Here is a 27,976-nt window from a genome sequence, read left to right as displayed (position 1 = left end):
CAGCTTTTTGTGCCTTCCAAAGTGAGAGATGCCACTACTCCAGCAGTCTCCAAGCTCTCCCACCAGGTTCTTAGATGTAGGTCAACGTGATGCTACCTTGGAACTGGTGACGAGAGCAACATGAGCGTTCTTTATGACAATGTCAAGGCAGAGAGTTTAGCATCTGTCCATATCAGTCTGAGAACCATTCATCTTCAGAGTCAATGCTGAACTCCATGGCAGTCGGCTTGCAAGTCCATACTGGAGAATATGGTATTTAGTCTGAACAATGAAACAGCAAGTGAAAGTTTTCAGAAGTGGAGAGAGAAAACGCTCCCATAGCTTTAAGTTTATTAAACCTAGTGTGGTTGAAAAGCAAAAGACAAAAAACATGATATATTTTTGTTTATTATTGCTCTTAAAGGGCTTGGTAGTCAAATATACAAGCTATGTTCTATTAAACCAGAAGAAAATAAGATATAAAATCTATGCTCATTTTTCCAATCCAAGCCACCTGCTAATCTTCATTAGTGACATTAATTTCAGCTATTTCCAGTCATTTTAATTTATACATACTCTGTGTACATGTGCACGTGCGTGTGTATAAAAACCCCTATTGAAGAGATAAAAGTCAAAATGAAGAGACTTGTGTCAGTTTTGTACTGTTTTGTGCATTGCTATATATTTCAGTTTTCAAAATGACTACGGATATGTCTGTTTAGAAGAGCAACATTTAAGTAAGTGATGATGTATTATATTTTCAAAAAGAAAGCATGACCAATAAGTTATCATAAGAAAATATGAAATCTTGATTATTCTCCCCTTGATGTACATGCACTAATCCCATGATTCAGAATAGGGAGCTACATGCACTAAGAGGAGAAAAGAATCCTGTAAAGAGATCTCTCCTTTAAGCATCTCCCCTCTTCTCAGTATTAAGAAGGGATTTATTTTGTGAAATTCTTTTCATGCCCATTAATATACTGCTCAAAATGTGAGTATAAAACATGTCAGTGGTCAGACTGCTTTGCAAGACTCACTCTGCTAAGCCAGTACAATTTATATAAACTCAGTATCATCTTCAGGAAGCAAGTGTACAGCATTTGTAATATCTCTCTAAGCAGCAAGAATTACATCCATTACTGAATTACTTGACGAAAAAGAAATAAAAGACTACAGAAAAGAACAAAAAGCCCACTGCTTTTAGTCCTCCGGTTAAAACACAGGGAAAAATCAGAGAGTTATCTTCATCAGCATTTGGAAGTCTAACCGTATTTAAAGACAAAGTACAAAAACATTCAGCAAGGAAAAGAGAGTCCTGGCTAAGCTCTGTTCTCCTCAATTCCAAAAGCATATTCCAAATTCCACTAAGATTAACAACAGTTTTGCATCCCTATCTTAGGAAAGATTTATTGAGGGGACAAAGATGACATAGAATGCCAGGGCTACAGGTACAGTGATTCAGTGAGGATGAGTCTAATAGGACACAGACAATGTAGGTCATCCTTCAAAACCTCTTGTTGAAAAGACCACAAATAAAAATCAAGTGCCTGACAGAATAGTGATTAATAACCCCAAGTAAAATATTTTTCTAAGTTACAAAATTGCTTTTCCAGTGTTTGAAAACAGAAAAACCTGTGGGATAAGAGGTTACATTCCAACAGTTACAGTAAATATGAAAACAAGGTAAATTATTACTCTCTTATCTTGGCTACTAGAGCAAAGATGAAAATAATGACCACTGCTTTGATAAGATCTGCTCTTTGCAAAAGTGAGATAAGTAGTGGCAGCTGGGTTAAAAATACAGACCCAGAGAGTCAGCTTCTGCTCTCAGCTTTAGATCTGCAACCCATTTCACCAACTTCTGAGCATAGCCAAATGCAGATCGTGGCTTTCAGACTTGAGTATACAGGTACACTGGTTAGGTAACACATCTGTTTGCTACCCATACAGCAGCAATCTACAAAAATCTCAGAATGTGTGTCTGGAAAAAAGCACAGGTACAGCATGATTCTAATCTCTTATTTTCAGTGGAAAAAAAAAGCCCCCCAAAAAATCAACAAGCGAAACTAAAGATATTTAAAATCCCTGAAGAGACCCTATGATCTTTCTAATGTTTAACAGCACAACTCACCTTGCAATATACTTCAGACTAACATCTAAAGCATGTCCAAGTAGAAAATGCGGCACACCCTATCACTGCAGTACACAGGGCCAGTAAGAACCTGGCCCCATCTGAATCAATGTCAAAACTCTCATTAAAAGTTCAAGAAATGACAGTATTTGAAATCTGATTGCTACAGACCTCTCTCCTTTTCAGATTTTTGTAAAAGATGACATTTTGAAAACTATTGTGCTGATTTCTGCTGCTGCCTCCCAGTTTACTGAGAGAGGTTGGCAGAAATGGACTTTGGCGATAAGAGATTCAAATAGAAATAACAGGAGAAAACATCAGAAAAACTGAATTAATTTCCTTCTTCACACAATTCTAAATTCCTCAGTCACCATTAATTCAGAAAACATAACAAGCCCTTAAAGAGAAACAAGATCATCTTACATGTAGGATGTGAAACAGGGAAACAACACTCAAGACTGAAGTAATACTTCGAAATTAAACAGCCTTGAGCAATTAGCAGGACGTATGATGAGAATTTTAAACTGTTTTAATACTAGTGGATCTGTTCTATGGTATGTGCTGATCAATACCACACTGTTTCCGAACTCCACTACCCATTCCCTCACATTAAAGAAGTTTTAAGATGTTGCCTAAAAATAAAAAGTATCATTGTAACAGACAAATAGGATTTCATCTGCAGCCATGACGACACAGCCTTTCCAAAATTACTCTAACCAAATAAACATCTGCAATTAATTTAAGAAGGATTGATTTTCCTGGCTCATTAATAAAAAAAGTTGGAAATCAACAAACATGTTGGCTTTAGCAAGAGGAAACATTCAATGGCTCCTGTTGTAAAAGTGAGTGTAGTGCTCTTGACAGAAACGAGTGTATTCAGTCATCTGAAGATGCACGTGGCCATGGCCAATGCCCTCTTTTCTTCCCCCACTCCCAAGTCCCCTAACAAAGCGAGAAAAATTAGCTGTTTCTTTCATCCCACCCCAGATTTTCTCCCACAGTTTGACTATAGTAATCCTTAAACAGGCAGAAAGTTGATGCGTTCTCTTCAGTTGATGCCTCCAACTTCTTCATTCTTGGCTCAAGTTTTATTCATTAATATTAGTCATCAGTTATTAAGAAAATACAGTTTCTAAGTGTTCATTGTTGTTTTTTAGCTGAAGTTAATCGGACACCATAGTCTGGTTATATGTGCTGTACTGAAGCTGTCAGTTATTTCTTTTTCTTGAATTCCTGGTTGCCATAGCTGGAGCCTTTTTCTATTTCGGTTACTCCTATCAGTCTACGAACTCCAAAGGAAGCTTTAAAATATAACAGAGAAATAGGGAGGGTATTAAAACCAGTTCAAGGATTCAGGAAGTAACAAACACACAGGCATAACCAACATGAGTTAACCTAATCCTGAAGACGGTAGCTGACTACAGACCAACAGTGCGTTGTATGAGGCTGCATAGGGATCACAGGTCAGGTATCACTAGAAGAGGAGGGCAATCTATATTTAAAAATATACTTAATGCTTCTATGTTGATTAACAGAACATGTAGTGTGAACACTGAGGTATATTCCCTTCCCCAGCCCCCATTTGGTTTTGGTATTTGGTTGTGGGCTTGGTTTTTTTTTTCCTTAGGGTTTTTTGTTTGGGAGAGTTTGGGCTTTTTTCTGTTTGTTGCTTTTGTTTGTTTTGTTGGTTGGTTGTGGGTTTTTTCATTCACAGGCAAGGTATCCATTAAAAGTATTTCCTCCTTCAGGAACCATAATAATGGGCTATAAGACTCACTTGCTATTGATCGCTATAGATATTGCCCAAGATATAAAGGCAAGCCTGCCTGGATTAAAGCTTTTGAAATAATAAAAATGCTATACAATATAAAGTCTATAGAGTGAGCGCCAAATACTCATCTGAAAGCCCCATCCAGATTAATAAATACACAGAACTTGTTGGAGGTAATGGATCCTGTTACATGTCACTCTGGGCTTAGTTTTTCTCTGCTTTTATTACCTGCTCCAACAAATCCCAGGAATGCAAGGATGAGGAGAGGTGATCCACTTGCAAAAACTCCGAAGCCAAATGTGAAGAGAGGAGAGAGAAGAACTGTGGCCCAAAAAAGAAAGTTTAGGAGCGTCCATGGTCTCCTACGAGGTTTAAACTGCTGGCCAGGAAATATGCCTTCCTGATTATACATCTCTTGCAAAGCATCCTGGGACAAAGAGAAGATAGGAGAAAACAGGTTCATAATGTGTGCACACCAAGTGATCCAAGACTAGTCCACCGTAGGACAACATCAAGGACAGTATCTGTGGTAAATACCCATCCGGAGTACACAGCATCCATTTCCATCTGCTGTCATTTATTTGGGCATTTCCGCTGATCGCTAAGACCACTGTATAAGCTCTCTGAAGGCAATCTGAGCCACCATCAGAAACTGACATTGTATCAGCCTCTCCATTACAAAATACCTTCACCTCTTCTCTTAATTGCAGGGGAATTTAGGGCACTGTCAGGCCAGAGGCTAATTCAGACACTACCTGCCTCTTTGCTGAGTGCTTTTTCTTCCTGTTTTTACAAGGTTAGCAAAGCACAGTAGAAAAGTGCTCTATGTACAGCCAGAAGACGAAGACGAAGACAAAGCACAAGCTAACCAGCAGAGACAACACTGTGCTAGCCATAACCTGAAGTCTTCAACAGAGCAGCTGCATACTGAGCTGAGCCTACAGAGAGATGCAATCATGAAATGCATCACTCAGAGGAGCAGAGTGCCCACAGTCTTCCCTCAGTTTGTAAGAATGTTCTGTAAAGTTTCCAAGCCGTTATTAAGGGTGGCTCGAGTTTGGCTATTTCTTATTTTTCCCACTTAAGCTGTTTTACTTTTTAGCATCCCTTAAAAGGCTTAAGAAGCACAAGTTGTTCCTTGCCAGTAACACATGTTTTGAGGACATAACCTCTGTGCAGGAAGAGTATTTCAAGAATTCCAGTTACAACATATTGCTACTACCGTAAGATCAATATATAAATATCCACATATATAAGTAACATCTCTACAGCAACAGCTGACACCAAAGTTGAGCAGAAGTACAGTCAACACCAGCAAGAACACCAAGCCCTCCATCTGGAAGCAAAGCAGAGCATTCTGCCTAAGGAATAGCACCAAGACGAGTGAATGCTCTGTGCCACATCTGCATTTACTGCTCTGCATTTACTGATTAACAAAGCAGGAGCCACCTCTGTAACATACACCTTAATGTTCCAGCCCAGCAACATCAGAAACCTACAAACTAGTTTTATACGCCTGCTAATGGGAGGTGGTGAGATGATAGCTACTGCTGTTTGTGAGATAATTTCTCTCCTCTTAATTAAAGCTTAGATATTCAAACAAATGAGGCTGAAATGAACGAAGTAAAACTCAGAACGATCTGCTGCCTACCTACACACTAAATGTAAGCTTGGAAATGCTGCAGCACAGGTCATCACAGCAGAAGGAAGCCCAAGATAGTTAAAGCTTCCATGCTCCTCTGTTTTTCCACAAAGACAGGCAACACAAAAATCAAGATACGCATTTCAAGTTCAACAATCCACCAATTGGGGCTGGGCAACACGAATTACAGTTCACTCCTCCTCCCCACAGAACTGTTAAATCTGTCAAGAAATTTAGTACAAGGGAAAGGAAAGGGAAAGGAAAGGGATGAAGAAAAGCTTTTGGCTGTTTGAACTATGTGCTACACCAGTTCCTGACAGCAGAACCCAGGGACTGTCCACACCATGTCATGCACCACTGCAGAGGCGTTAACAGGAGGCAGAAGGAAAGAAACGATGGAAAAAACATGAAAGCAAAGGACAATTGCAACTAAGAGCTGAGACCGCCTGCCCCTGATAGACAGCTATCACTCTCCTTGAGTGTCTAAAAACACCCACAGGGAGAAAGAAGCTTTTACAAATGTATGACAGAGACCCAACAGCTGGAGAATATAAAAAGACAGTGGATTGCTATTAGTCTTCTGCAACTCAGCAATATCTCTGAATCCCGTTGTGCTTCCTGGCAATTTGATACCTACTCACCAGCCAGCCTTCTGTGGCCAAGGGGTTCTTCTGTACTGCTCCTTCCAGCAGTTTGAGGGATGGCTGCCTAATTACACAGAATATTTCCATCTCTTCTCTCCATCCAGTGCAACAGTGTGCATTACTCAGTGCCTTAATACACTACCCCATGAAACTCCCAAAAGAGAAAAAAAAGCAAAGCTGTTTACCTTTTCCTGGTAAAGCTTATGAAGCCAGTTTGCAGCTTCCTTTTCATCTTGAGGGATATCTTCTAGAGGAAACCTCCTAGTTTAGTAGAGAGATTAAAAAAGAAAAGAAAAAAAAAAAGAAAAAAAAAGGAATTAAGGGGAAATCCAGGTATTTGCCTTTTGATCTCTACTTGGGAAGATCTTCCATTCAATGATGGGGATAAGCTACAGGTATTGTCACTGATGGCAGAGGTCTTAAAAGCAGAAAAGAACTGAGACTTAAATTTTTTAACACCTGATTCTCCACCTAAAACCTCAGGTTCCAAAGGCAAAAGAAACTGTGCAAGCTCCTACCAACTTCAGAGCAAAGTGAAACAACCCTTTCCCATTCAAACAATATTCTTTCACTGGAGCTGCTACCACCTGATTCCCAGTGAGCTCAGACCGAGGCACCCAGAGCTTGGAAAAGACAAAAAAGTGGCAAACCCCAGGATAATTGTTTGTTACATTTTGTTAGTGAAACCACATTTTGGAGGGATGGAGGGGTGGTTAAAAATTCACTTTGCACCACTCTATAGAAAACATCTTCTTCTATAGCTGCTGCACTTGGCTTTCCTCACATCTCCAGCCCTACAGATTGAGGCGTGCACTTCTGGGTGCATACAAAAATTATGCCCAGCTCAGGTACTGACCTGACCTCAGTGAGAACAAGCACCTTGTAAGAGCCTCTTTCCAATGGGGAAGAGCCAACCATTTCCCCGCATTCTGTTATTTTCTAAGATAAGCCACTAACACACTCACAAAAATGTATCGTCTCCTTTCTCAGTGGCATACATCTCAGTCGTGAATCAATTCAGAAAGAGGTTGCTTGTTTTTTAGAGGGCAGGCGCACATCTCACCTACAGCTCAACCATATTTTGGCAGTACCTGGACTGTATCAAGGCCCTTTTACAGCAGGGTGACATCTAGGAGGGCTCTAGACACAGTGAACCCAGATACAACTTACTTGCTGCTGTTCAACCAGGGAATATATTTTCATAGTATGTACTAAAGCCTTGAAGTCTGCAGCACTGAGGGAAGATATTCTAATACATTTCCTCATCATTTCTGTATCCCATAAACCAATCAGACACCAGATTTTACAGATTTTCTTTCATTAGCTCTAACAGGAGGAGCCGCTCAATTCATATAAATAATGCTTAGTAAAAGCTCAGTAGAAAGTCATTTGCTGAAAGCTCTATAAGAAAGTTGTCACTGTATTGCTATCACCACTAGAGGGTACTCACAGCAACAGCATCTGGTAATTCAGCTGATTTTCTCTACAGCCAGTCAGGAGAAAGACTGGATCCTCTGCAGCCAGCTAACTTTATCTCTGCACAGGTAACTGCACACACATATGCCAAGAACAAGAGCTTACACGCTTTCTCTGTCTGAGCTAAGCTGAGTCTGTTGGCACATTATGGACACATTCAATTTTCAGCAAAAAGACTACAAAAATAATTTCCTTATTCTCACTGCTTCCTCTCCAAAACAAGAGAAAAACTTCAAGTGTAGAAAAGGACTTTGAAAATGTTGATTCAGTCCACAAACATATTTTAATTCAAAGTTATCTGAACATAGCAGTTTGTTCCTTTAGTGGTGTACAATCAGTAATTGTACCTGGCAATATCATCCTCACCTTGAACCCAAACCTCTTCTAGAAAACTACTGAAAGCTGCATTTCTCTTCTTTCCTCCCACTACCTCACCAATAAATAAAACCAACTTGCATCTCCATTAGCAAGCCATAAAATACTTAATTGAATGCAGCCACTCTTCTATGTACAATTACAGAAATGTACATCCATGGATGTGTGCTCCAGATCTAGCTAGACATGCTGCATGCATCTGCCATCAGTACAGGATTACAGGTGGCAACGGCCAGACCAGCTGTTTTGCTAGCTGCTAAGCTGTCTGCTCACTTTCCTCATCAAGAATATGTCTGGCAAATGTAAATAGTTAAAATTAAATCACTTGCAAATGAGTGATCCCAGCTCTCTGCCCATCACCCCTGCAGCCTTCTTCCCAACTGAAAGGTTAAAATGTTGCAGTATTTGGTAACTGGAACATATTTCCTTCCCTTCCCCATTAGGGCTGCAGCACTCTGCTTCCCCCGAGATAGCATTTCTTTCACAAAACCATTGCTGCTGTACCTCAGTACAATGGATAATCAGTGTCATTTTCCAGAAAGTCTTTCACCACTAAAACAGGAAAGGACATTTCCTGTAAACCTGAATACAGGTCAACATGATAAAGCATGCATCTTAGAGCTCACCTCCACCATTACATGCTCACCTTACACACATGTCTGCTTCATATTTCTTCCCATAAAGAATTCCTAATAAAGATGGGTTCTTGTTTCCTCTGAAATTTAGTGTTACATCATATACTGCTGAAACTGTTGTAAAAAAAGAAAACATGGCTGTTACAGCAATTCTAGCAACCACGTTGCTGGCATCCCTGCATGAGAAAGCAAAAGAGCCTTGTGCAAGCCTTGCACTAATGGTGTCAGGTAGCAGTGCCCTTCACTACTTCGTGTTTACATGTCGTATTTATGTGTATCACACACTTGAGATTCCCATCTCCTCAGCACCTAAGTTATCAGAACACAAGACAGACTTGACAAACTAAGCAACAATGACATACGTGAAAGGATTATATTTTTTATGACTGGTATCTGAGAGTTATGTGGCAAGTTAGAAATTAATGGTTGATATGCTGAATGCTTATCACTGCCAACTCACTAATTGCAATGGGTCTAATGAATAATAAGAGTATACTACACCGTGCTACACAGAACATACTAAGCAACACGTTACAATTACTGCAAAGACCAAATAGTAGCTTGCCAGTACCTGTTCCCCTGAGACACTGGACAGCAGTGGTGAAACCTTTGGTTCTGGGCAACAGGTGGTATTTCAGTTTAGGCAACCCCTTGGATTCAGCTACCTCCATACTGATCCGATGCTTGGTCTCTGTAAAACGGGTTCCTTCACAGTACAGGAGAAACTAGTACAAGGAGACAAAAGGCAAAAGCAAGGGCATTTGAGATCAAAAGAAACTGAGCAGAATACTGAAAACCTGTGTAAGATAAACATACACCCATGCATGCACACACACTTCAGTTGTCTCATCTGACCACCAATTATTAGGCATAAGCACCACCTTGCGACTCATTTACAATTTTATTTAACAACACTGGTACCAAATTTAAGGCGAAAAAAAAGTCTAAATATGGCTATACCTGAAACTTTTACTTAAAAAAAGAAAAATCCCTGAAGGCTTTGGCTGGCTGGTGATGGACTACTCTACAAATCAGAAAAAGCAATCCAAATATCAGTACACCACCACTTTAGGAAAAAACATATTAATCACTAGCTACCTCATTTAAAATTTGTACAGTACAACTGGAATTACTCATCTGAAAACAAGACTTGTTTGAAAGCTTTTCTCTTATTTTTTTCTTCATTTGTACCAGTTGTGTTCATGAAAAATGGTGCTTTTCTCCAAAATCTTTACCTTGTTCATCTTGTAGGACACTATTCTGATTGCAGTACCCTGAGTAACTACTAAAGACTTAAACGCTCCCATACTGACTTCAAGTAGCAGAATATATCCATCTGTCCTCCAGCCTTTATATGGTCTCTGCTCTAGTTGAGAGTGAGACCAGAAGCAAGGCAAAGCCAAGAGCAGTCAAACAAAGCTCTTCTGAGGGCCCTAGCGTGAATTTCTGTTAATCCCTGGTCTTTCTGAAAAGTGGACATTGCTCCCATTGCACCACTAGAACCACGAAGCCATAGACACAAGAGTTAGACCTGCTGAAGCACAGCGAGAGAACAAGAACCAGCCCTGCAATCTTCACGTGGCCCTTCAGGACATTTTCCTCATGAAAACCTGACCAACCACCACCAAGTGGTGAGGACAGCACAAGGTAGTAACACCACAATCTCAACTCCAGTCTGCAGTGCAAGCTCTTTCCTCTAAACCGAGTTCTCACCCTCTTCTGCTCAACGGCGCAGTGATCCTTTCGGACCAAATAAGCAAGAGAGGTCCAGACTATGCACGGCAGTGCATGTGTGAGAAAGATCTCCCCAATGCAGGTTACACAGACAGCCCTAATTATGGCATTTAGAATGAATAAAAATGATGAAATTGATCCACTGAAGTCAATTTTATTCATTATTTAAATTGTCAAGCAGGAAGTCTTGATTTAAATAATCAATGCTAACTGCATTTTGCATTTATATTTTCTAGTTGTTTTCCCTAGAGACTTGTCCATGGTTTTCAATCATAGAATCATTAAAATGTATAAGTTTGCAACTGAAGTTCAGTCTTCAGATTTTTCAGTTGGTTGGGTTCTTACTTCTTTTTTCAGCCCTAATCAGGAGGATACATTAAATGTAGTTCATATCCGTATGTTCAAGCAATTAAGTAGTTTAAAATACATTCTCCAGATTGTTATTTTTTGTATCTTTTTTATATCTTTGTAACGATAGAAAAAATATCACAAATGACACATTCACAATGCGCTAGTTAAGGCTTACTATTTCACTATTCATTTTAACAAGCTGTACTGGATAATATTGAAAAATCACTTAAAATACACAGAAAAAGCATCTTAAAATGTTTTATGAGCCAAATAACCGTACAAGCACTACTATAAAAGCAAACCAGGAAATTTATCAACACATTTTCATTCAAAGCAAAAATAAAAGTTAATAGGTTGATTATATCACTGTGTAGCTGCAGTAAAAGCTAACATCCCACATAACGAAACATAGATGTTTCACCCTTGACTCAAATAATGTCAGAATAAAAAGGAAAAGCATCACTGCAAAAGTAGATGTAACCTTGCCACGTGTTCTCATAAAGGCATTTTGAGAAACCTGTAATTTCACAGATCGATGAACATGCTAACAAAACTCCTATTAGAATCCATGGCCTGTGCATCACGCCCACCCAAATTCACTCACTTCTCCAGAAAAGATGGTTTCGTTTTCATGGTTTTTTAGCCTACCTCAGAAAATGTAGCTTAAAGCCATATAGATTTACTGGTCAAATATGGACTGTTATTTTGTTTTAAACAGAAAAATAAATTCAGATAAAATTAACAAGTATTACACAAGCCTGATTCATAAGTTATCATCAAATTTCTAAACATCTATGCAATCTTCTGAACTGTTTCCCAAACCACTTCCCTTACCAAGAGGCAAACGGAGCAACACTTTACCAGCATATCCAGAAGACCTCAGAGCATGGGTTTTCCTTGGCAACACTTGAAGAAAGCAGTGAGCAGATCTTCTCCTGATACATAAGGCTACAGTACCACTGAGTACCTCCATCACCATTTCACTTCTAGCAATTGATACTAGAGAAGGAACTCAACACTTACCCACATATACTCAGGATAATCAGCCAAGCGTTTTAATCCTTCAATAACTGTATCTCTGTCTTCTTCCCATTTCCTTTTGCAGAAAACAATCTCGAGGAAGTACCACGTCCAGCCAATTAGGGGCACATATAGTAGCTCTCTCTTAGCAAGGACTTTAGAACTCTTGGAAAGAAACAAAACAACAATCCAAAAATGTCATTTGCTGATTTGTACAAGGACATTAAAGTTAAGGTGATAAAGAGTTGATGGAGTTATATCTGAAAATTCAAATGCAAAGAAACTGTATAGAGAGGAGTTTTAAATTGACTCCAGATGAAGAGAAAGCTCACGGCCCAACGTACCCCTAGCACTCCAAAGCGCTCTGTCATAGTCCAGCCGCACAAGAAGTCAATTTCAAAGTTGTGATTCAAGATAATGATGACATGTTCCTTCCCAAAGGTGTTCACCGTGGCCTCGTCTGAGAACAGGGTGCACTCTGTGCCTGACCACCATTCCAGCAGCATTACCAACTCTAACAAACATGACAAAGATGGAGAGAGGAGTTAGGGGTGCTGCTTACAAAAAGCTATTTAGTGTTTCCTCTCCAGCCCCATTCAGTGCCTAGTCTCTTCTGATTCCCAACAACACTATCACCTTTTCAATCCAACTCAGCAGACACAAAGTGAAAGCTTGGATAGGTATAGACCAAATCACATCACCATCCTTAAGCAGTATTTAGGGCACTAGATATATACATTACAGATAACTTAGCAAGTTTTTAACAGTGACAAGCTTGCCATTATATTATGAATGCGAAATTTCAGCATCATTGGAAAAAAACCCCGAACTTTGTGCCTGAAAACAGACAGCTGAGCTGTTGATTGCTCCACTAAATGAGTACAGTTTCTTCTCCCAGGTGGAATACAAATTATGCATAGATGCAGCCTAATGCTTTTACTCAACACGAAACAAGTTTTATGGAGGTAAACAGACTAATAAAGGCCTTTTAAAGGGATACAGTGCCATAGATCTTCTGCAACAGATTTTAATATTAGAACAGAGGACTCTAATCATTCTGTATTATGGTCATCAACACAGAGTCAGAAGCACCAGAGAATTGAGCTAATTTATCAAAATAACTGGGCAAAGACAGGAATGGTAAATTGTGTCTTACTGCAAAGAAAGAATTAGCCCTTTCATCTCTGTCTTCTCCAGCTTTTCAATACCCCAGCATCTCTCTTACTCTACCCTGAATATTTCCCTTGTTACCCACTCTTCTAATTTTCCATCTCCCCTTTTTCATCTTAAAAACTCTTTCCACTTAAATTCAGCAAGCACTACTGAATGTAGTTGCTATGGTTAGCCTATTTCTCTCATTTCAGCACAACAAGGCAGATGGAAGGCATTGCTTGTATCATGGGACAACTATAAAAAGTATGAGAATAGTTCATTCTTCCAGCAGGAAGATTTGCTTCCATGCAAACTGTAGTCATTGGTATTTTCTCATTTCAGTGAGATATAGATGCAATCAACATTTGGTTGCACAAATACGGCAGTTAAAAAGTTCCAAGTCTTGTCTCATTACTACGACAAACTTGCAGGGAAAACACTGCTCCATTTTCTATGTCAGGTTCTGCCATGTGGTATTTCAGCTTTCTCTTGGGAGGCCCTGGTTTTGCAAAATAAGGCAGTGCCTCCCTACACAACAGCTTCTGATGAGTGGGATCACAGCAGGGTAATCTAGCCATACTACTAAACAAGAGCGGGTCCAATTTTGCACCACATCAGGGAGAAGGCAAATGCAGTATTTAGGTGGATGACAGGGAAAACAAATCCTGGTCTGACAAGGATACATAGCTTCTCTAGCATTACTTTTTTTCATTTGTATTCCCTGTGTGGCCACTTATTTACCAGGTTAGCCCCTGTATCATTTTCAAGACTCACTCCTTTGGGGGCATGACAAAGTTATGCAACTTGCTGATCAAGACAGTGTAACTCCGGTCAACTGGAAATACAGCTGAGGAAAGACAGTATCAGAGTTTATACCAAACTAGAGATTTCTAGCATTGCTTTCCAGCTTTGACTCTTTTGCAAATGATGTGCTCACTTACCTTTCCTTGCTCTGGTTATCCTGGCTCAGTAAAAAGGGAAACAGGACAGTAAGAGTGTCCTCAGTTGAGAGGTATGCTCTTCCACCAAGCTGGTGGCCAGGAGAATGGAATAGTGGTACCAAACACGGTGTCGTACTCAGCAATTTTCCCTTTCCATTGCTGTCCATGTACTAAGGAGAAACATCTCCAGTACCTGTTACAGTTGCTGCATTTTCTTATATTAAATAAAATAAAATGGGTGTGTTTCTTCAAAATCAGAAAAAAAAACCCCGATCTGCAGGTGTGGATGATTTTCTGCAGAGCATTTCTAGTACCATTCACTTTAAAATAACGGAGGAAGCTTTGCTGAGAGATTTGCCAGTCCATACTGAGAGAGGAGAGTTGATAAGCCAGAGAATTAATAAGAGGAAACAGACTGTCCTTTACAAGTGTATTGATAAATCATGTAATTATAACCAGGAGTGGGCTTAGCTCCTCTTTTTTTAGTATGTGAGTTACAGCTATTTTGTGTGGCACCGATCCTTGCTACAGCAAGCCCATCCTTCTGAACAAAGGTAACACTTGCACTGCTTGGGATACCTCCTGCAGAAGACAACACCTTGCTACAGCAAACCTTGTCCTTCATCCAGGGATCCCACATGCCACCCAGAAATCAAGCAAACAAGAGGCACAGTGCACCTCGCGGTTTAAAGTACTAACTAACATTTGCGGGATTATTTTTGCAACCAGACTAAACCCAATGCATTGCGCTCTCCAAAGGCATGAGTCATCTGAAAAGAGCTGATCTAGGGGAGCTTGAAGTACAGACTACCCATTATGAACTACATGTGCTGCAAAGGATTTATTTACACTGAGGCCAGAGCCTGACACTTTTCTTCGCAAACATCTGCCACTAACACTGGCTAGTCTGTCTCCTCCTCCTTCTGAAGCTGTGCTTCATGTATTTGAGAAGAGATACAGTAAGAATAAAACCTGGTTTTCAGCTGGCTATAGTACATAGCCACATAGATGATCACCTGCATATCTACCCCTGCACACCAATCCCGTGTTGGACAGGCAGAGCAGCTTCTGTTACAGACAGCTCTGACATGAACACCTTCAGCTGAAAACTAGACAGCTTGGGATAAGCGAGCAAAACATAGCATCTAGAACAGAACACCAATCTACAGGTTCGTTGCCAAAAGGCTTCCACATAATGAAATATATTTCATTATGAATGGCAACATTTGAACTGCTGCATTTACACAGCTTACTTAATTCATTATAAATCACAATTGAAGCACTTATTCTGTCAGCTCTTCCATTACAGGGCATCAGCACTCTGCAATCCCCTATTACATTTATTACAGTAATTTTCACAGTTTAATTTCTCAATAATTTAATTTATAATAGGCTATACACGAGGGGTTATCCTAGGTACAACCCAATAATCTGTTCAGCTTCTCCAAACCTTTTTGAACAATGGTGTAAGTTATTTCCTGTGTGTAGAAGATTTAACAGCATTTAAAACATGATTTTTTCCATGCACAATTCTAACTTGTAGAAATCAAGCGTATGAGCCTATAAGCCTTACACGCAGAAGCAGCTCAGTTTCTCAGAAAAGCCAAACTATCAATGCAACAATAGTGTTCAAGATGAGATCAGATTCTAGATTATTTAAAATCACATTAAGAAATTCTTACAAGCAAATAAAAAATAAATCCCATATACCCCCAACTCCCCTCCAACCAAGCTAATCTTGAAGTTTCTACCTATAAGTTCTTCCATCACAATACTTTCTTCTCCTGACAGTTTGCCTGTCACTCTCTATTTAATTCCCTTTCTCCTGTGCTTCTCAGACAACATTCTCAATAGGTAAGACAAAAAGAACGGAAAGGACAAGGAGAAAAAGCTTAAAAATAAACTGAACTAGGTATTTGGAGAGTTTGTATTGATAGGGCTTCACATCCATGATTTAAGAAATGTGGGTGCCTGCAAGTGGACTGCTCAACTGTAATTTAAATACTCATTTAGGTGACTCATTTACCCAAAGTGGGAGTTGGATGCTGAGCACTATGGTAAGTGGCCATGCATACTGGGAGGAGATGGAGAACGGAAACGAATTAGATGAATCTCTGCTGAAACAGGAGGTGACATTCGGACTAAGGAGTCTTCTAAACATCCATTTCAGAAAACCAATCCCCTGTTAAGTTGTATAAGAAAAAAGGGCATCCATGGGGAAGTTTTGCAAAGGCCTGAAAGAAGAGAGCAAAGGAGCTGCACTCACTGTAGAGCCGTCCCATGGGCAAATGGAAAAAAGAGTGACAAATTGCTCACAAGAGGAGATACTGGCATCAGAGAAGAACACTGTAGGGTGTAAGAGGACTCTGTCACACAGTTCAGCTACAGAGGCAACTCACTAGATACTTTAAGACAGACATCTCCACCTGCAAACCACACAGCTGATTTTGGCTCATAAGTAAGTGGTCAGTATGGCACGTACGCTTAATTCCTGAAGCTGTCTCTGTGAATTCCCCCTTCCCCATCACTTAGCAAAGGGTCTGATGCTGGATGAAGATGATATTGAGACAGTAATTCCTACCAGTCAAGACAGGGTTGGGGAGGAGTTTTATCTCCCACTTGTTTTAATAAGAGTGACAATATGCACCAGTCCCTCGACTTCCGTATGTCTTCCCAGTATTTCAGAAAAGGTGGCGGCTTTGAGCCGCTCCGAAAGAGTCTACTTACCTCTTCTTTCTGCCCTGTGTCATTGTGTATATACATACACATATGTATACATATATTTTTCTTTAATTTACAAAAATAGAAACAAAACCCACACCCCTCTCCACCCCCAGTGTTCACATCCCCTTCAAGCATACTCACGGCTCCAAAGTGAATAGGCAAGGCGACAGTTTACTCGTCGATAAAACTGCTTGTTTATGGGCCAGAGGACTAGTGTGCATAGTTGAATGAAGTTAATGATCAGTCCACTCACAACAAAGACGAACCCGATGAGGAGGTGAACTATGAACTGGGTCTTCAGAAAGGCAATGAAGCCCATGATAACCACTCAGAAGCGTTTGCAAGGGCCGTCACTCAGAATAATTGTCCTGAAAGAGAAAGAGAAGAATCAAATGGAGACTGGATTTACAAACCCTGAGGAAGGGCAAAGAGAGAGCCCTGAAACAGTCTGTGCAACTTCAACAACAGGAACCCAACCCAATAAGCACTCTGCTCTCCAAGCCTGCCTCATTCAGGTCTTCACACAATAAACTGTTGATTGTGCAAGTCACTTCCAAAAATAGGAAGGAATCATTATTTTCAATTTACAGCCCACTAAGAAGATTATTTTTTGCTGAAGATGAACCTCACACCACTCTTCAAACAAAGGTCGTATAATTGGACTTAATGCTGAGAGGAACACAGAGCCCCGCACTTGCAGTGAAGGAGTTGAGCTGGGATGGGTGAACAAGCTACACAGTGATTGCTGTGCTTTCTGAGGTTGCTGTCCCTGAACTGCAACAGGAGCCTTAGTCCCCGTCTCCCAGTAAATGGCATGCTGAGCCTCTGGAGGAGCATAAACTAACCAAAGCTTTCCTGACCTGCCTTCAAAGCCACCGCTTTGTACATACTTCTCCCAAATAAGCACTGAGAGAGGGCTGCTGGGGGCTACAGAGACTTTGCTTTGACTAGAAGAGTACAACAGTCCATCTGGGGAGCAGGCTCTTCATCCTAAAGTGAATTTGGGGATGAAAAGAACACGGCTGCTCACAAAAGAGTGTCACTCTGGCAAACACTTAGGCATGGAAATGGAAATTCGGTATTCCTACATCCAAAACCATGATGAAGCAAGTTTAATAACTTCTCATTTTGTCAAGCCACAGTTCCATGATCAAATATACCAGATAGCATGGGGGTGGGGGTGGGGGTTGGGGAAGTAAAATAATAGAAAAACCTTAGGCTATGTAGCAGTACAAATTTGATCTGTAAAGGGCTTATGTGCAGAAACTTGATTCCCCCATATCAGCTCTGAGCATGTGTCATATTTATACCAGGTGCAGAAAGACAGGCGATGTCTGAACCAGCAGAAAGTCACAGTAGTTTAGACAGACAAGCTATATCCAATATAAATCCTGCCAGTACAAAGTTAGCCCGATAAAACCTATTTACCAAACCACCAGACCGAGTTCATTACAAACCTCATGTTATCTGGCACTGGCCATTTTGACCTGCTGCGTACAGGAATCCCTGCAACTAGGCCAACCAGGCTGTCAAACCACAACCTCAATGTCTCATCCAAACCACAGACTCAATGCCTCATCCCAAAAATAAAAGCATGACCCTGATTTTATGCCACAGCAAAAGTTTGCTAACAAGTGTTTAGGCTCAGCTTTTACAAGCATTGCAAAAGACCAGACCAACCAGTAGATGGTAACGAACACTTTTGACAAGCCAGGCATTTGAAGGTGATGCAGAAGTTCCTGATGCCTGAAAATAAAGCACCTGCCAGAAGTGAGGAACCAAACCATTTCCATTTGCCACCTGCTTACAGTATGGTATTATTTATAAAACTCAACAGCAATTTTACTTGTGAAAGCTTATTTTCTACTGTCTTGTCTACAAATCAGGTATTGCCTTTCAAGGCACAGAGTGTCTCACTTTTGCACAATTAAAATCTATTTGCATCGTTAGTAATCTACCCACTTCAGAAGCACATTACTGAGGGGAAAAAAAAAGTCTGTTTCAATATAGCCAGTACTATGCCTACCACAGAAAGCAAAGCAAGTTGAATAAGCCAATACTGGAGTTTGTGATTAATGGTCGGAATTCTGCAAATGTTTTCCTGTAAGAGGTGATCCTGCCCCTCTGCTCTCGTGAGACCTCACCTGGAGTATTGTGTGCAGTTCTGGTGTCCTCAGCATAAAAAGGACATGGAACTGTTGGAACAAGTCCAGAGGAGGGCCACAAGGATGGTCAGGGGACTGGAGCACCTCCCGTATGAAGACAGGCTGAGAAAGCTGGGTCTGTTCAGCCTGGAGAAGAGAAGGCTGCGTGGAGACCTCATAGCAGCCTTCCAGTATCTGAAGAGGGCCTATAGGGATGCTGGGGAGGGACTCTTCATTAGGGACTGTAGTGACAGGACAAGGGGTAATGGGTTAAAACTTAAACAGGGGAAGCTGAGATTGGATATAAGGAGGAAGTTCTTTACTGTAAGAGTGGTGAGGCACTGGAATGGGTTGCCCAGGGACGCTGTGAATGCTCCAGCTCTGGCGGTGTTCAAGGCCAGGTTGGACAGAGCCTTGGGTGCCATGGTTTAGTGTGAGGTGACCCTGCCCATGGCAGGGAGGTTGGAAATAGATGATCTTAAGGTCCTTTCCAACCCTAACTATTCTATGATTCTATAATTAAGAATGGAAGAATCATTTCTTCCACTAATAAATTATTTTAAGAACAACTGTTGGGAAGCAGAGACTTGTGTTTAAAAATAAACAAGTGGAGCTCTCCTTCCTCTCCCCTCCCAAAAGCTTGGAGGTTATAGCTGTGTCATACAGCCAAAACATTGTACTATCATTCACATGTACTGTATGGGGAGGCAGCCATGGTATTTGGTGCTTGAATCCCTAACACAGCAATGGGCTCATGTATCTGTTCCACTGGCACATTCTATTAAGTATTGCCAAACTTTCAACAACATGTTCTTCTTCCAAGACCAGTTATTCTCTTCATCTGGTCTCTCTCAAAGTTTGTTTTCAAACAAACCAGAAAAGAACAAATCCCCCCCCCGCCCCCTTTCTTTTTAAATCTCTACTTGCCTCTATCTCAATTGTGAGACCAGTACTTACTTACTGCCTTTCAACACACAGTTTAGCCTCTCCCAGACAAGGGCCCAGAGCACACACAGATGGCATGAGGAAAAAGAGAAATGTCAAGTATTATCCTCAAACAAAATGGCTCCACTTCCATAGCTCCATTTCCATAGCTTTAAGTGAAGTCTGGAGCACTCTAGTTATTTGTCCCTTACATTAAGGACATTGCTGTATTACAGATACAAAAGGATACATACCTTTTTACCAGACAGAAACTGGAGACACTGCAGCATGGTGCTTCTCCAGCTTCATTACATGTGGAAAAACAGGATTTCTCACTCTAGTGCCAGTGTCCTGCCCCACAGGCTGGGCACCACCTCACTCTGATGGGACTCCAGAGCTGTGATTCAGTCACCTCATATGCCTGCACCTGGGCTCACTGCACCCCTCTGCATCTGAGCGCTGCAGGTCTTACCAGTACTGCTACAGGGTAAAGAGAACAGCAGCTAAAGCATAGCTGGCTCCCCTCCAGCACCTTCCAAGGACAGCATTTGCCCAATTGCTTCCTAAAACACAGCGGCTTTACTTGTATTTCCTCTTAAAACGGACAGGGATCAACTGAAAAATGGGTTAGTCTTGTTGTCTGACCCCTCCAGCTTCAATGCTGGATACAGAATCTGACAGTCTCCCTTTTGCCAATCCCTCACTTAATTGTATTTGACTTTTAAGATAATCAGAAGTTAACGTTAAACCAGGAATTCTTGACTTTTCTGCATTCCTGCCCATGTAGGACAGCCAGGCAATTCAGGGGCAGGCCAACAGGCAAAGGGTAGTCAGCAGCTGTTTTGTTGAATCCCATGGTCAGGCTGGAGAGAGGATGGGGAAATCCGTATTTGCTGGAAAGAGGAGAAGCAACTTTTCTGCACCTAACGCACATATTAAGATCAGTTAAGTGAAGTGTCTAGGAAGTAAACATCTGCCTTAGTTGAAGACAGCAAGTCTCAACATTATTCACTTTTTCTTTTTTTAAAGTATACCCATATCTTGTGCATATTCAAGGACCTGGCGATAAAAGTTTTGTTTCTCCCTAAAAGTCTTTTGTTTCTCCCTTCTTTTCCTGAAAGGCATTGTAACTTCACAGTAGTGAACTTTCACCACAAAACCTCCAATTCCTCCTTTGCAGCCACACTGAGAACTGCAGGCAATTTTGGTACTCTTCCCTGCTTTCACATCCTTGCCCAATGCCTGCATTTCACAGCCATGCTGTAGAACAGCACTTGGGTAAACCCCAGCTCAAACCAAACAGCAAGCTTCCATTCCCTTTTAGTGCCTTGGCCTTGGCCAGCAGCAGGCCCCTCTTGGAGCCGGCTGGCATTGGCTTTATTGGACATGGGGGAAGCTTCTGGCAGCTTCTCACAAAAGCCACCCCTGTAGCATCGCCCACTACCAAAACCTTACCATGCAAACCCAACAAAGTCGGGTACAGAGTTGTGTCTTAAGGCTCCGTGTTCATATGGATTCTTTGGTATGCAAAAGACACTATGTGCCCCTCAGGAGGAATACAATCTTTTTCCTTTACCCAGCTTTCTACATGCATGAAAGTTCTAATGATTAAGCTGCTTTGAGATTTCTATTTCTCTGTTAAACGTTGCTAAAATGTGTCACCAAGTTCAAAAGGCACTAGAAGTGAGAATGATACAGACAGCGCGATTGCATCAGTCACATTTCATTTAAAAAAAATCAGGTTAAAAAACCTCAGATGCACAACGTGCACGAAGCACTGATGAAACATCCTCCACTGCATGAAACACGCGCGGATTTATGAACTCAAAATTAAAAATTAAGCCATTAATCATTCTATAATACAGTATTTGCAGCTTGAACTCCAGGTTTTAATTAATTTATTGCTGCCATGGGTGTACAGTTCCTCTGAAGTTCATGAGGTTTGCAGGAATATGAGCATGAAATTAGAAATTGGTCCACTGATCCTGATATTCCAACTCAGTGAGAACTAACGTGTCTGACAAAAACTGTGGCAGCCAATACTTTACCTCTAGCCTTTTGCTTTCAGTTGTTCTGAGCATGCTGCTGCCATTTTCCAGCTGTTTCCACCCTACCGTGCCATATTTATCTCCATTTATGAAACTAATTACAGACATCTTTTATTCTGAATGCGTTGCTCTCACCCTGAATGCTGGTATTTTACTTACCTCATTTTTGCTAGTTGAGGAATCGAGTGAAACCCTTACAATACTGAATTCTGCCTTTTACCAGCATATTTTAAAATACTGTATTTTTCAAACTGAGCTTTGTAAGCCTCCTTGAAGTCTGTATAAACTTGTCAAGCCCTGCCTATGAAGAAAGGCTAATAATGTTGAAAGTCAAAAGCAGTACACAAAGGCATTTAGTTGGCCATGTCCTTATCAAGAATTTCCACACCATTTTTTAGAATTCTACAAACTCTGCTCACTGAAAACACACATGGAAAATTAAAACCTATTTTTTATTCAAAATGAGAACCATTTGTGCTATGAGCTGCTTCATGTGTACGAGGAAGACAGGCACAAACTGCAGTAGCCAGGAGCTGACGACAACTGCTCTCAGTATACTTTCTACTCTTCAGATTTCTCTGATGACCTGTCTCAGGCTACTTCTCTTTTAAAACCAGCTATAAAAATCACTGGCGTCATCATCTTTCCCCTCACCTCTCCTTCCAAGATCAGAAAACTCCAAAATACTAACCAGCTACCCAACAGTTGAGGCAGAGATGTAAAGGAGAGCTTTCAATGCCACTGCCTATACCTGTTTGGTGGATAAATAAAAGTACAGGTCCCAGTTTGGTTATTCTAGCATCCCTCAGAAGTATTACATTGTCACAGGGGCAACAGATTATTTTCCAGGACATTTCTGAGACATATCACACAAAAATGTGTTGATCATCTTATGAGCTGCATTCAGTCCTTAGAAGTGATTACCTCAGTTATCCCTAAACTACTTTTTTTCTTGCAGAATATGCAACACTTTTCTAGACAAAATACAAAAGAGCAGTGACTACCAGCTTTTGAAAGTGTAATGATATATTTATTCATAGCAAATACCCCTATATAGGAAAATATTCAGGAAGAAAGCAGGTATCTGATAGTCTTCCACTTCCTGCGTCCCGTCTCTTTCTGGGATGAAGAATTTGGGAACCTGACCCACGAGATGCGGAAGCCATACAAAACCAACAGATGGAGTATTTACCCAGGGTTTTGCCCCAGACTTCAAAAAAGCAACCCGAGGCTCCTTTCTACTCTGCCACTGCAAAAACAAAAGCAGTCTCCGGTCAGGCCTGATTTATTTTAGAAGTACAGTTTTAGAAGAAACACTGTCGACCACAGCTAAGTAGGCTAGAAAACATGGCTTAGATCAACAGCAGTGAGTCAGTAAAGCAAATTAAAGGAAATAAGGTGCAACAACAGTTTAGGTATACATTTGAACAGCCTGTGGTAGGGATTCTCCAGATATGCTGTAAAAATAGACAACTATTTGATCGCATCCTATGCAGTATTACAAACTGTCTACTACAGATCTAGCCTTTTAAGCCTGAGCATGACAGGAAGATTATCTTAGTTTCTCACATAATATATTGGTCTAATTTCCCTGCACATCCCTCAGCGAAAAGCAAGGCTGATTCAGGGTTCATTAAAAACCCTGCTTGTCATGAATTTTAGTTAAAGTGTATGGAAGAAGACCTTAAGCCAAACTCAGGTCACAAGGATGCAACTTTGCTTTTGAGTAGTGACAAGGAATATGATCTCAAAAGGAAAAAAATGCTACTGAGTTACTGTCATGAAATTAGATGAGAATTTATTCCTTAAAACGCTGTTAAACTTGTCTTTGACACAGCACCATAGCCGGTTTCTAGGAAAGGTCAAAAGTAAAAGATTATCCCCATCATCTGACCAAAATATATTCATTACTTCGGTCTTAATTTGAAGTCCACAAAATCAAAGAAACTTCCACTAGTGTCACTAGATTTGGCTCCGTATCTGTAGAGATTTTTGAGGAGATTAGTCTATTTTCATCAAATAGTATTTTAGAATCATGGAATGGTTTGGGCTGGAAGGGACCTTAAAGATCATTTAGCTCTAAGCCCCCTGTCATGGGCAGGGACATCTTCCATTAGACCAGGTTGTTCAAAGCCCTGTGCAACCTGGCCTTGAACACTGCCAGGGATGGGGCAGCCATGACTTCCCTGGTCAGCCTGTTCCAGTGCCTCAGTATCTTCACAGTAAAGAGTTTCTTCCTTATATCTAACCTAAATCTATCCTCTTGCAATTTAAAACCATTCCCCCTTGTCCTATCACTACAAGACTTGCTTGACTTGTTCTCTTAGTGAGATGCCAACACTTTAAGGTTAAAGAAAAAGCTGTGCACATTGCTGACATTCACCGTCATGTAATAGGCATAAGGAATTCTGCTGTAGGTAAAGTGTAGGTGTTAACTTGAGGAGGCATTATGTGATGGTCACTTATAACAATGCCAACCATATGAGGAATACACACCCTCAACAGAAACATTAGTCTCTCTTCATGATTCCTTCACTCTAAACCTTTAATTTTACCATTAAAAGACTGTAAGTTTACCAATTAAACTTTAGGAGCGTTTAAATAAAACAGAACATTAAAATAAAATGCACATGTGAATAGTTTCTGTGTACCAGCGAACTACACTGGGGAGTGACCGTAACAAGTAACCCCATCACCCCACAAATGCCACGCTGGGGCATGGCCCCGCTGTGGGAAGGCCTTTATGTGCTTGGAGAGCCTCCTCTCACGGAACAGCTGCCCACCCCACGGAGAACATCCTGAAGAGGTCCTGAAGGAGCCCCCGCGCTCCTTCCTGCTTCTAAAATGAGGGGCAGCTTCTTCACAAGATATGGGTTGCTCTAAAATAGTAATAAATAGTAAAAAAAATCAAGATAATGAGTTGTTTAACTTACATTTTGTAGGTAAAGACCACAGAATGTGTAAACAAAGCAAAGAAAAATATTCAAACAACTCAATGGAACCAGAAGGGGATATATCAGCTCTGGATACTACACATCACTGCACTTGAGAGGCAGTTTTCCCACTTCCCCGCCCTATAGAAAGTGTTACTGACATGATTAAGACTCCTCACCAGCTGTGGAGAGCATTGTGCTTATGCCTCTGCTAGAGAGGAAATTGTGTTTTTCTAACTCCTTGCTACAATATTACAGATGAAAACAAGAGCAATATTTAAATAGTTATTTTCCAAATTTAATTTCAACTATTTCTTTTTGGCATACTCGGAACATACAAAATAACTCCAGGGCAAGTGTGCGCAATATCAGTCTCTCCTCAGCATATAAATTCAGTTAACTCAGCCCCTATTTAAACAAGTGGATCAAATAACTGACATGAATCCTGACTTGCTTAGAAATCTTCTGGCTGCAAGACAACCAACAGAAGTTAAGTAGAACTGCTTAAGAAACTTCTCTCATTGGAAGTATCTCTATTGCTGAAGAAAACTATGGATTTTCTGTTTACAAGAGGGAACCCAGAGAGATTCTGCCATGAGTTCTCTGGGTAAAACCAGCCCAGACAACTTCAGTGTATCTGAACTGACTTTGAGTATCAGTGAACTGGGCTGATACCATGTTTTCCATAGAACAGCCTCACTGTACTTGTAAGACACCACAGGATTCTCCATTGATTTTTCCAGTGAAGGTATCCCACTACTTCAAAACCTGGATGTACACGCATGTAACTTGATTTTATTTCAGGAAGAAAAACATTGCCTTCTGGTTTAGTAATCTGAGGATAGTTTCTATCATAGTATGCCATTTACAACTGCTTGCAGGTGTTTGCATGCTGTTTTTCCCCATTTGCCATGGTTCAGTCTCCAGTTTGGCGCTTTTGCTTCAGCATAAACACCACAAAGTTAATTCTTCCTAAAGTTATAATTACAAAACCTTAATTGCATATTAAATTTAGATTAGATAATAAGTTTGCCTCATCTCATTAGATATGGATAGGGTTTATGTATATTTGCATATTTACAGAATTAGCCTCATTTTTAAACCCGATGTCTGGTAGACACACTTTACTCCTGGTTTCATCTTTAATGGAAAATTCAACAATTGCGGCAAATAAATAAGAGCTTTTCAATGCCTATCTCCTGAACCAAAAAGAAATTGTACTTGAGGAAGCCTTACTGCAGCAGGGCTAAGCTAAACTGTAAGCTAACATGCACATCGTAATGCACCAGCTTCCCCAGCGAAGGATACAAGCCATCCAAGACCCAGTAAGGGTCCCACACACTCCCCAGAGCTGACTGCACTTCTGGGGGCTGCACAGGGCTGTGCGTTTGCCTTTCTTTGCAGCGCTACAGAAGCCAACTTCCCTGTTACAGCAACACACAGGGACATGAGCCATTGATCTAGGGTGAGGGGATTCTCACCTTGTTCCCAACAGCCTCCTGGCATAGAGTAAGACACAGCAGGAACAGATCTGGCTCCTACACAGAGGGGAAAAGACAGAGAGGCTGCAATTTAGAAGAAAAAGAGGATAAGCCCAGGGGAAAATACCAACCCACAGCCCACGCTGAAATGCATGAGCTAGAACACTGTCATGTTCTGTATATTTTAAGAAATAAATAGGAACAATTACCCAGTTTTGCAAATTCCTTACAGGTCCAGACAGACATTTAAGTGTGCCTCACTCAGAAATGGCTGTCAAACACCTTCTGCATGTCCTGCTCCTTCTCTTGGGAGCTTTTAAACCCCCCTCTGGCCCTTTTTGTTTGTTTGGGGGCAGCTATTCTCCTCCTCTACCACTTTAAATAAAACTCCTTCAAGGGAGAAACAGGATCCTAATCTTTACTAGCTCCCCAGCTCCCTGTTCCTTCCCTCATGTTATACTCTATCTTTTTCTCACAGGCTGGTGCAAGAAGCCTGCTGCCTGCCACATCAGGTTTATGCCACTCTGTCACTGCGCTCAGCACTACAGGCATTGCCTACCCATCTGGTATTCAGTTTGCACATCAACCCCAAGTTCTGAAAAGAAGTTTCTGGCTTGCACAGGCTTTGAGAGCAAAGCAGGCTGGGAGAAGCTCTTGGAGAACTCTACACACTCCAACATGTCTAACAGGTCCACTCCAGGCCTCTGAAGAAGAGCCAAATGTTTTCTGTCCTACTAACTGCTCTGCAATTTCACCCTAAGTGCAACAGCAGGGTGCCCTTTCCAAATTTCAAGTGTGGCAGATGATGGGCAATACTGGATGCAATACCTGCCAAGCAGTTCTGGGATGCTCTTGGTGCTAAATACTCCCTTTGGTTTTCTCCCAGCCAGGTTAGCCTTCTGTAAACATTGTGCATCTTTCTACACAAGGGAATGGACACATGTGTGAGCCAACAACTAGATGGAGCTTACTGCATAGCCCAGCAGCAGCTCACACATCATTTAACCATTGCACTTGCAATGAATGAAATCACCACCAGCACCACAAGACATTTAAACAGCTTTGAATGCTCGTCACGAAAAATAAGCCAACAAACCTCTAATAACCACAGCATCTGCATGCTTCTGACTTACTCCCAAAGTTGCACTGCAGGCATGGGAAATCTCTTCTTTAATGACAACACACAGCTTTAGGATATCGCAGATGTACAGTGCGCACATCCCTGCAGGCACCTGTCAATTGCCCACTTGCTTGTGTTGCTCATGCTCTCTGCTGCTAAGCCATGATTTACCGGTTTGTGTGTAGCACCACAATGATGTGGCTTTAAGGTTTCTGGGTCTCAGCTGGTCAAAGGTGGGGGAAGGACAGTGGGGCAACAGCCTGCAAGTGTCCACACAGATCTGCTCCGATATCTCCCATCTCTTCCTTAAGCTCCAGGAGGAGCTTGCTGAGAGACCTCCGTCTGTCACAGAAAGAAAAAGATACAAAATACTTCTCCACCATGCAGCAGCAGGTGGATGGAGAAAAAAAAATAAAACACTGCCATGAAAACATGCTTGCCCACTCCTGTGCCCAGGGCTGGGAACATCCCCATTTTGCCCGTGATACAGAACCCCAGATCTCTAGCGAAGGAGCAGGAAACAACATGCTTCTCCCTAGAAGAAGAATGCTGGAAGGGATGACCCATTTCAGTCAGGTTTAGTGCTCACAATGTGGATACTCTGGCAGTCTTGTAGATTTGGTGGGTAGCACCATATATTCACCCCCAAACAACACCCCTCAGCTAACAGCAGGTCTCTGTACAGTAAGACAGAACTGCACATAGACATGGTTTTGAAAATCACTTTGCTTATTTAAACATATGCACA

At 41.1% G+C, this 27,976-nt stretch overlaps 1 protein-coding gene across 5 annotated transcripts in view; it reads right to left on the bottom strand.

The window, feature by feature from the left end:
* Nucleotides 1–371: 371 nt before the first annotated feature.
* The window catches only part of AGPAT3 (1-acylglycerol-3-phosphate O-acyltransferase 3), a 91,758-nt gene continuing 64,153 nt past the window's right edge, over nucleotides 372–27,976 (bottom strand). For 4 of the 5 annotated variants that reach the window (XM_065677064.1, XM_065677062.1, XM_065677065.1 and 1 more), the window contains 8 exons: nucleotides 16,720–16,946; nucleotides 12,106–12,275; nucleotides 11,765–11,926; nucleotides 9,228–9,381; nucleotides 8,668–8,770; nucleotides 6,356–6,431; nucleotides 4,113–4,311; nucleotides 372–3,414 (listed from right to left, as the gene is read on the bottom strand). In XM_065677064.1, coding sequence (XP_065533136.1) covers nucleotides 3,326–3,414; nucleotides 4,113–4,311; nucleotides 6,356–6,431; nucleotides 8,668–8,770; nucleotides 9,228–9,381; nucleotides 11,765–11,926; nucleotides 12,106–12,275; nucleotides 16,720–16,897 — 1,131 coding nt within the window. In that variant the 5' untranslated portion in view covers nucleotides 16,898–16,946 and the 3' untranslated portion in view covers nucleotides 372–3,325. Of the gene's footprint in view, nucleotides 3,415–4,112; nucleotides 4,312–6,355; nucleotides 6,432–8,667; nucleotides 8,771–9,227; nucleotides 9,382–11,764; nucleotides 11,927–12,105; nucleotides 12,276–16,719; nucleotides 16,947–26,108; nucleotides 26,166–27,976 lie in introns of all 5 variants that reach the window. The other variant, XM_065677066.1, reaches the window with a different exon arrangement.

This window comes from Lathamus discolor, chromosome 4 (assembly GCF_037157495.1).
Source record: "Lathamus discolor isolate bLatDis1 chromosome 4, bLatDis1.hap1, whole genome shotgun sequence".
NCBI lineage: Eukaryota > Metazoa > Chordata > Aves > Psittaciformes > Psittacidae > Lathamus > Lathamus discolor.
Note: the sequence above shows the minus strand (reverse complement) of the source record. Positions and strands in the feature narration are given on the sequence as shown.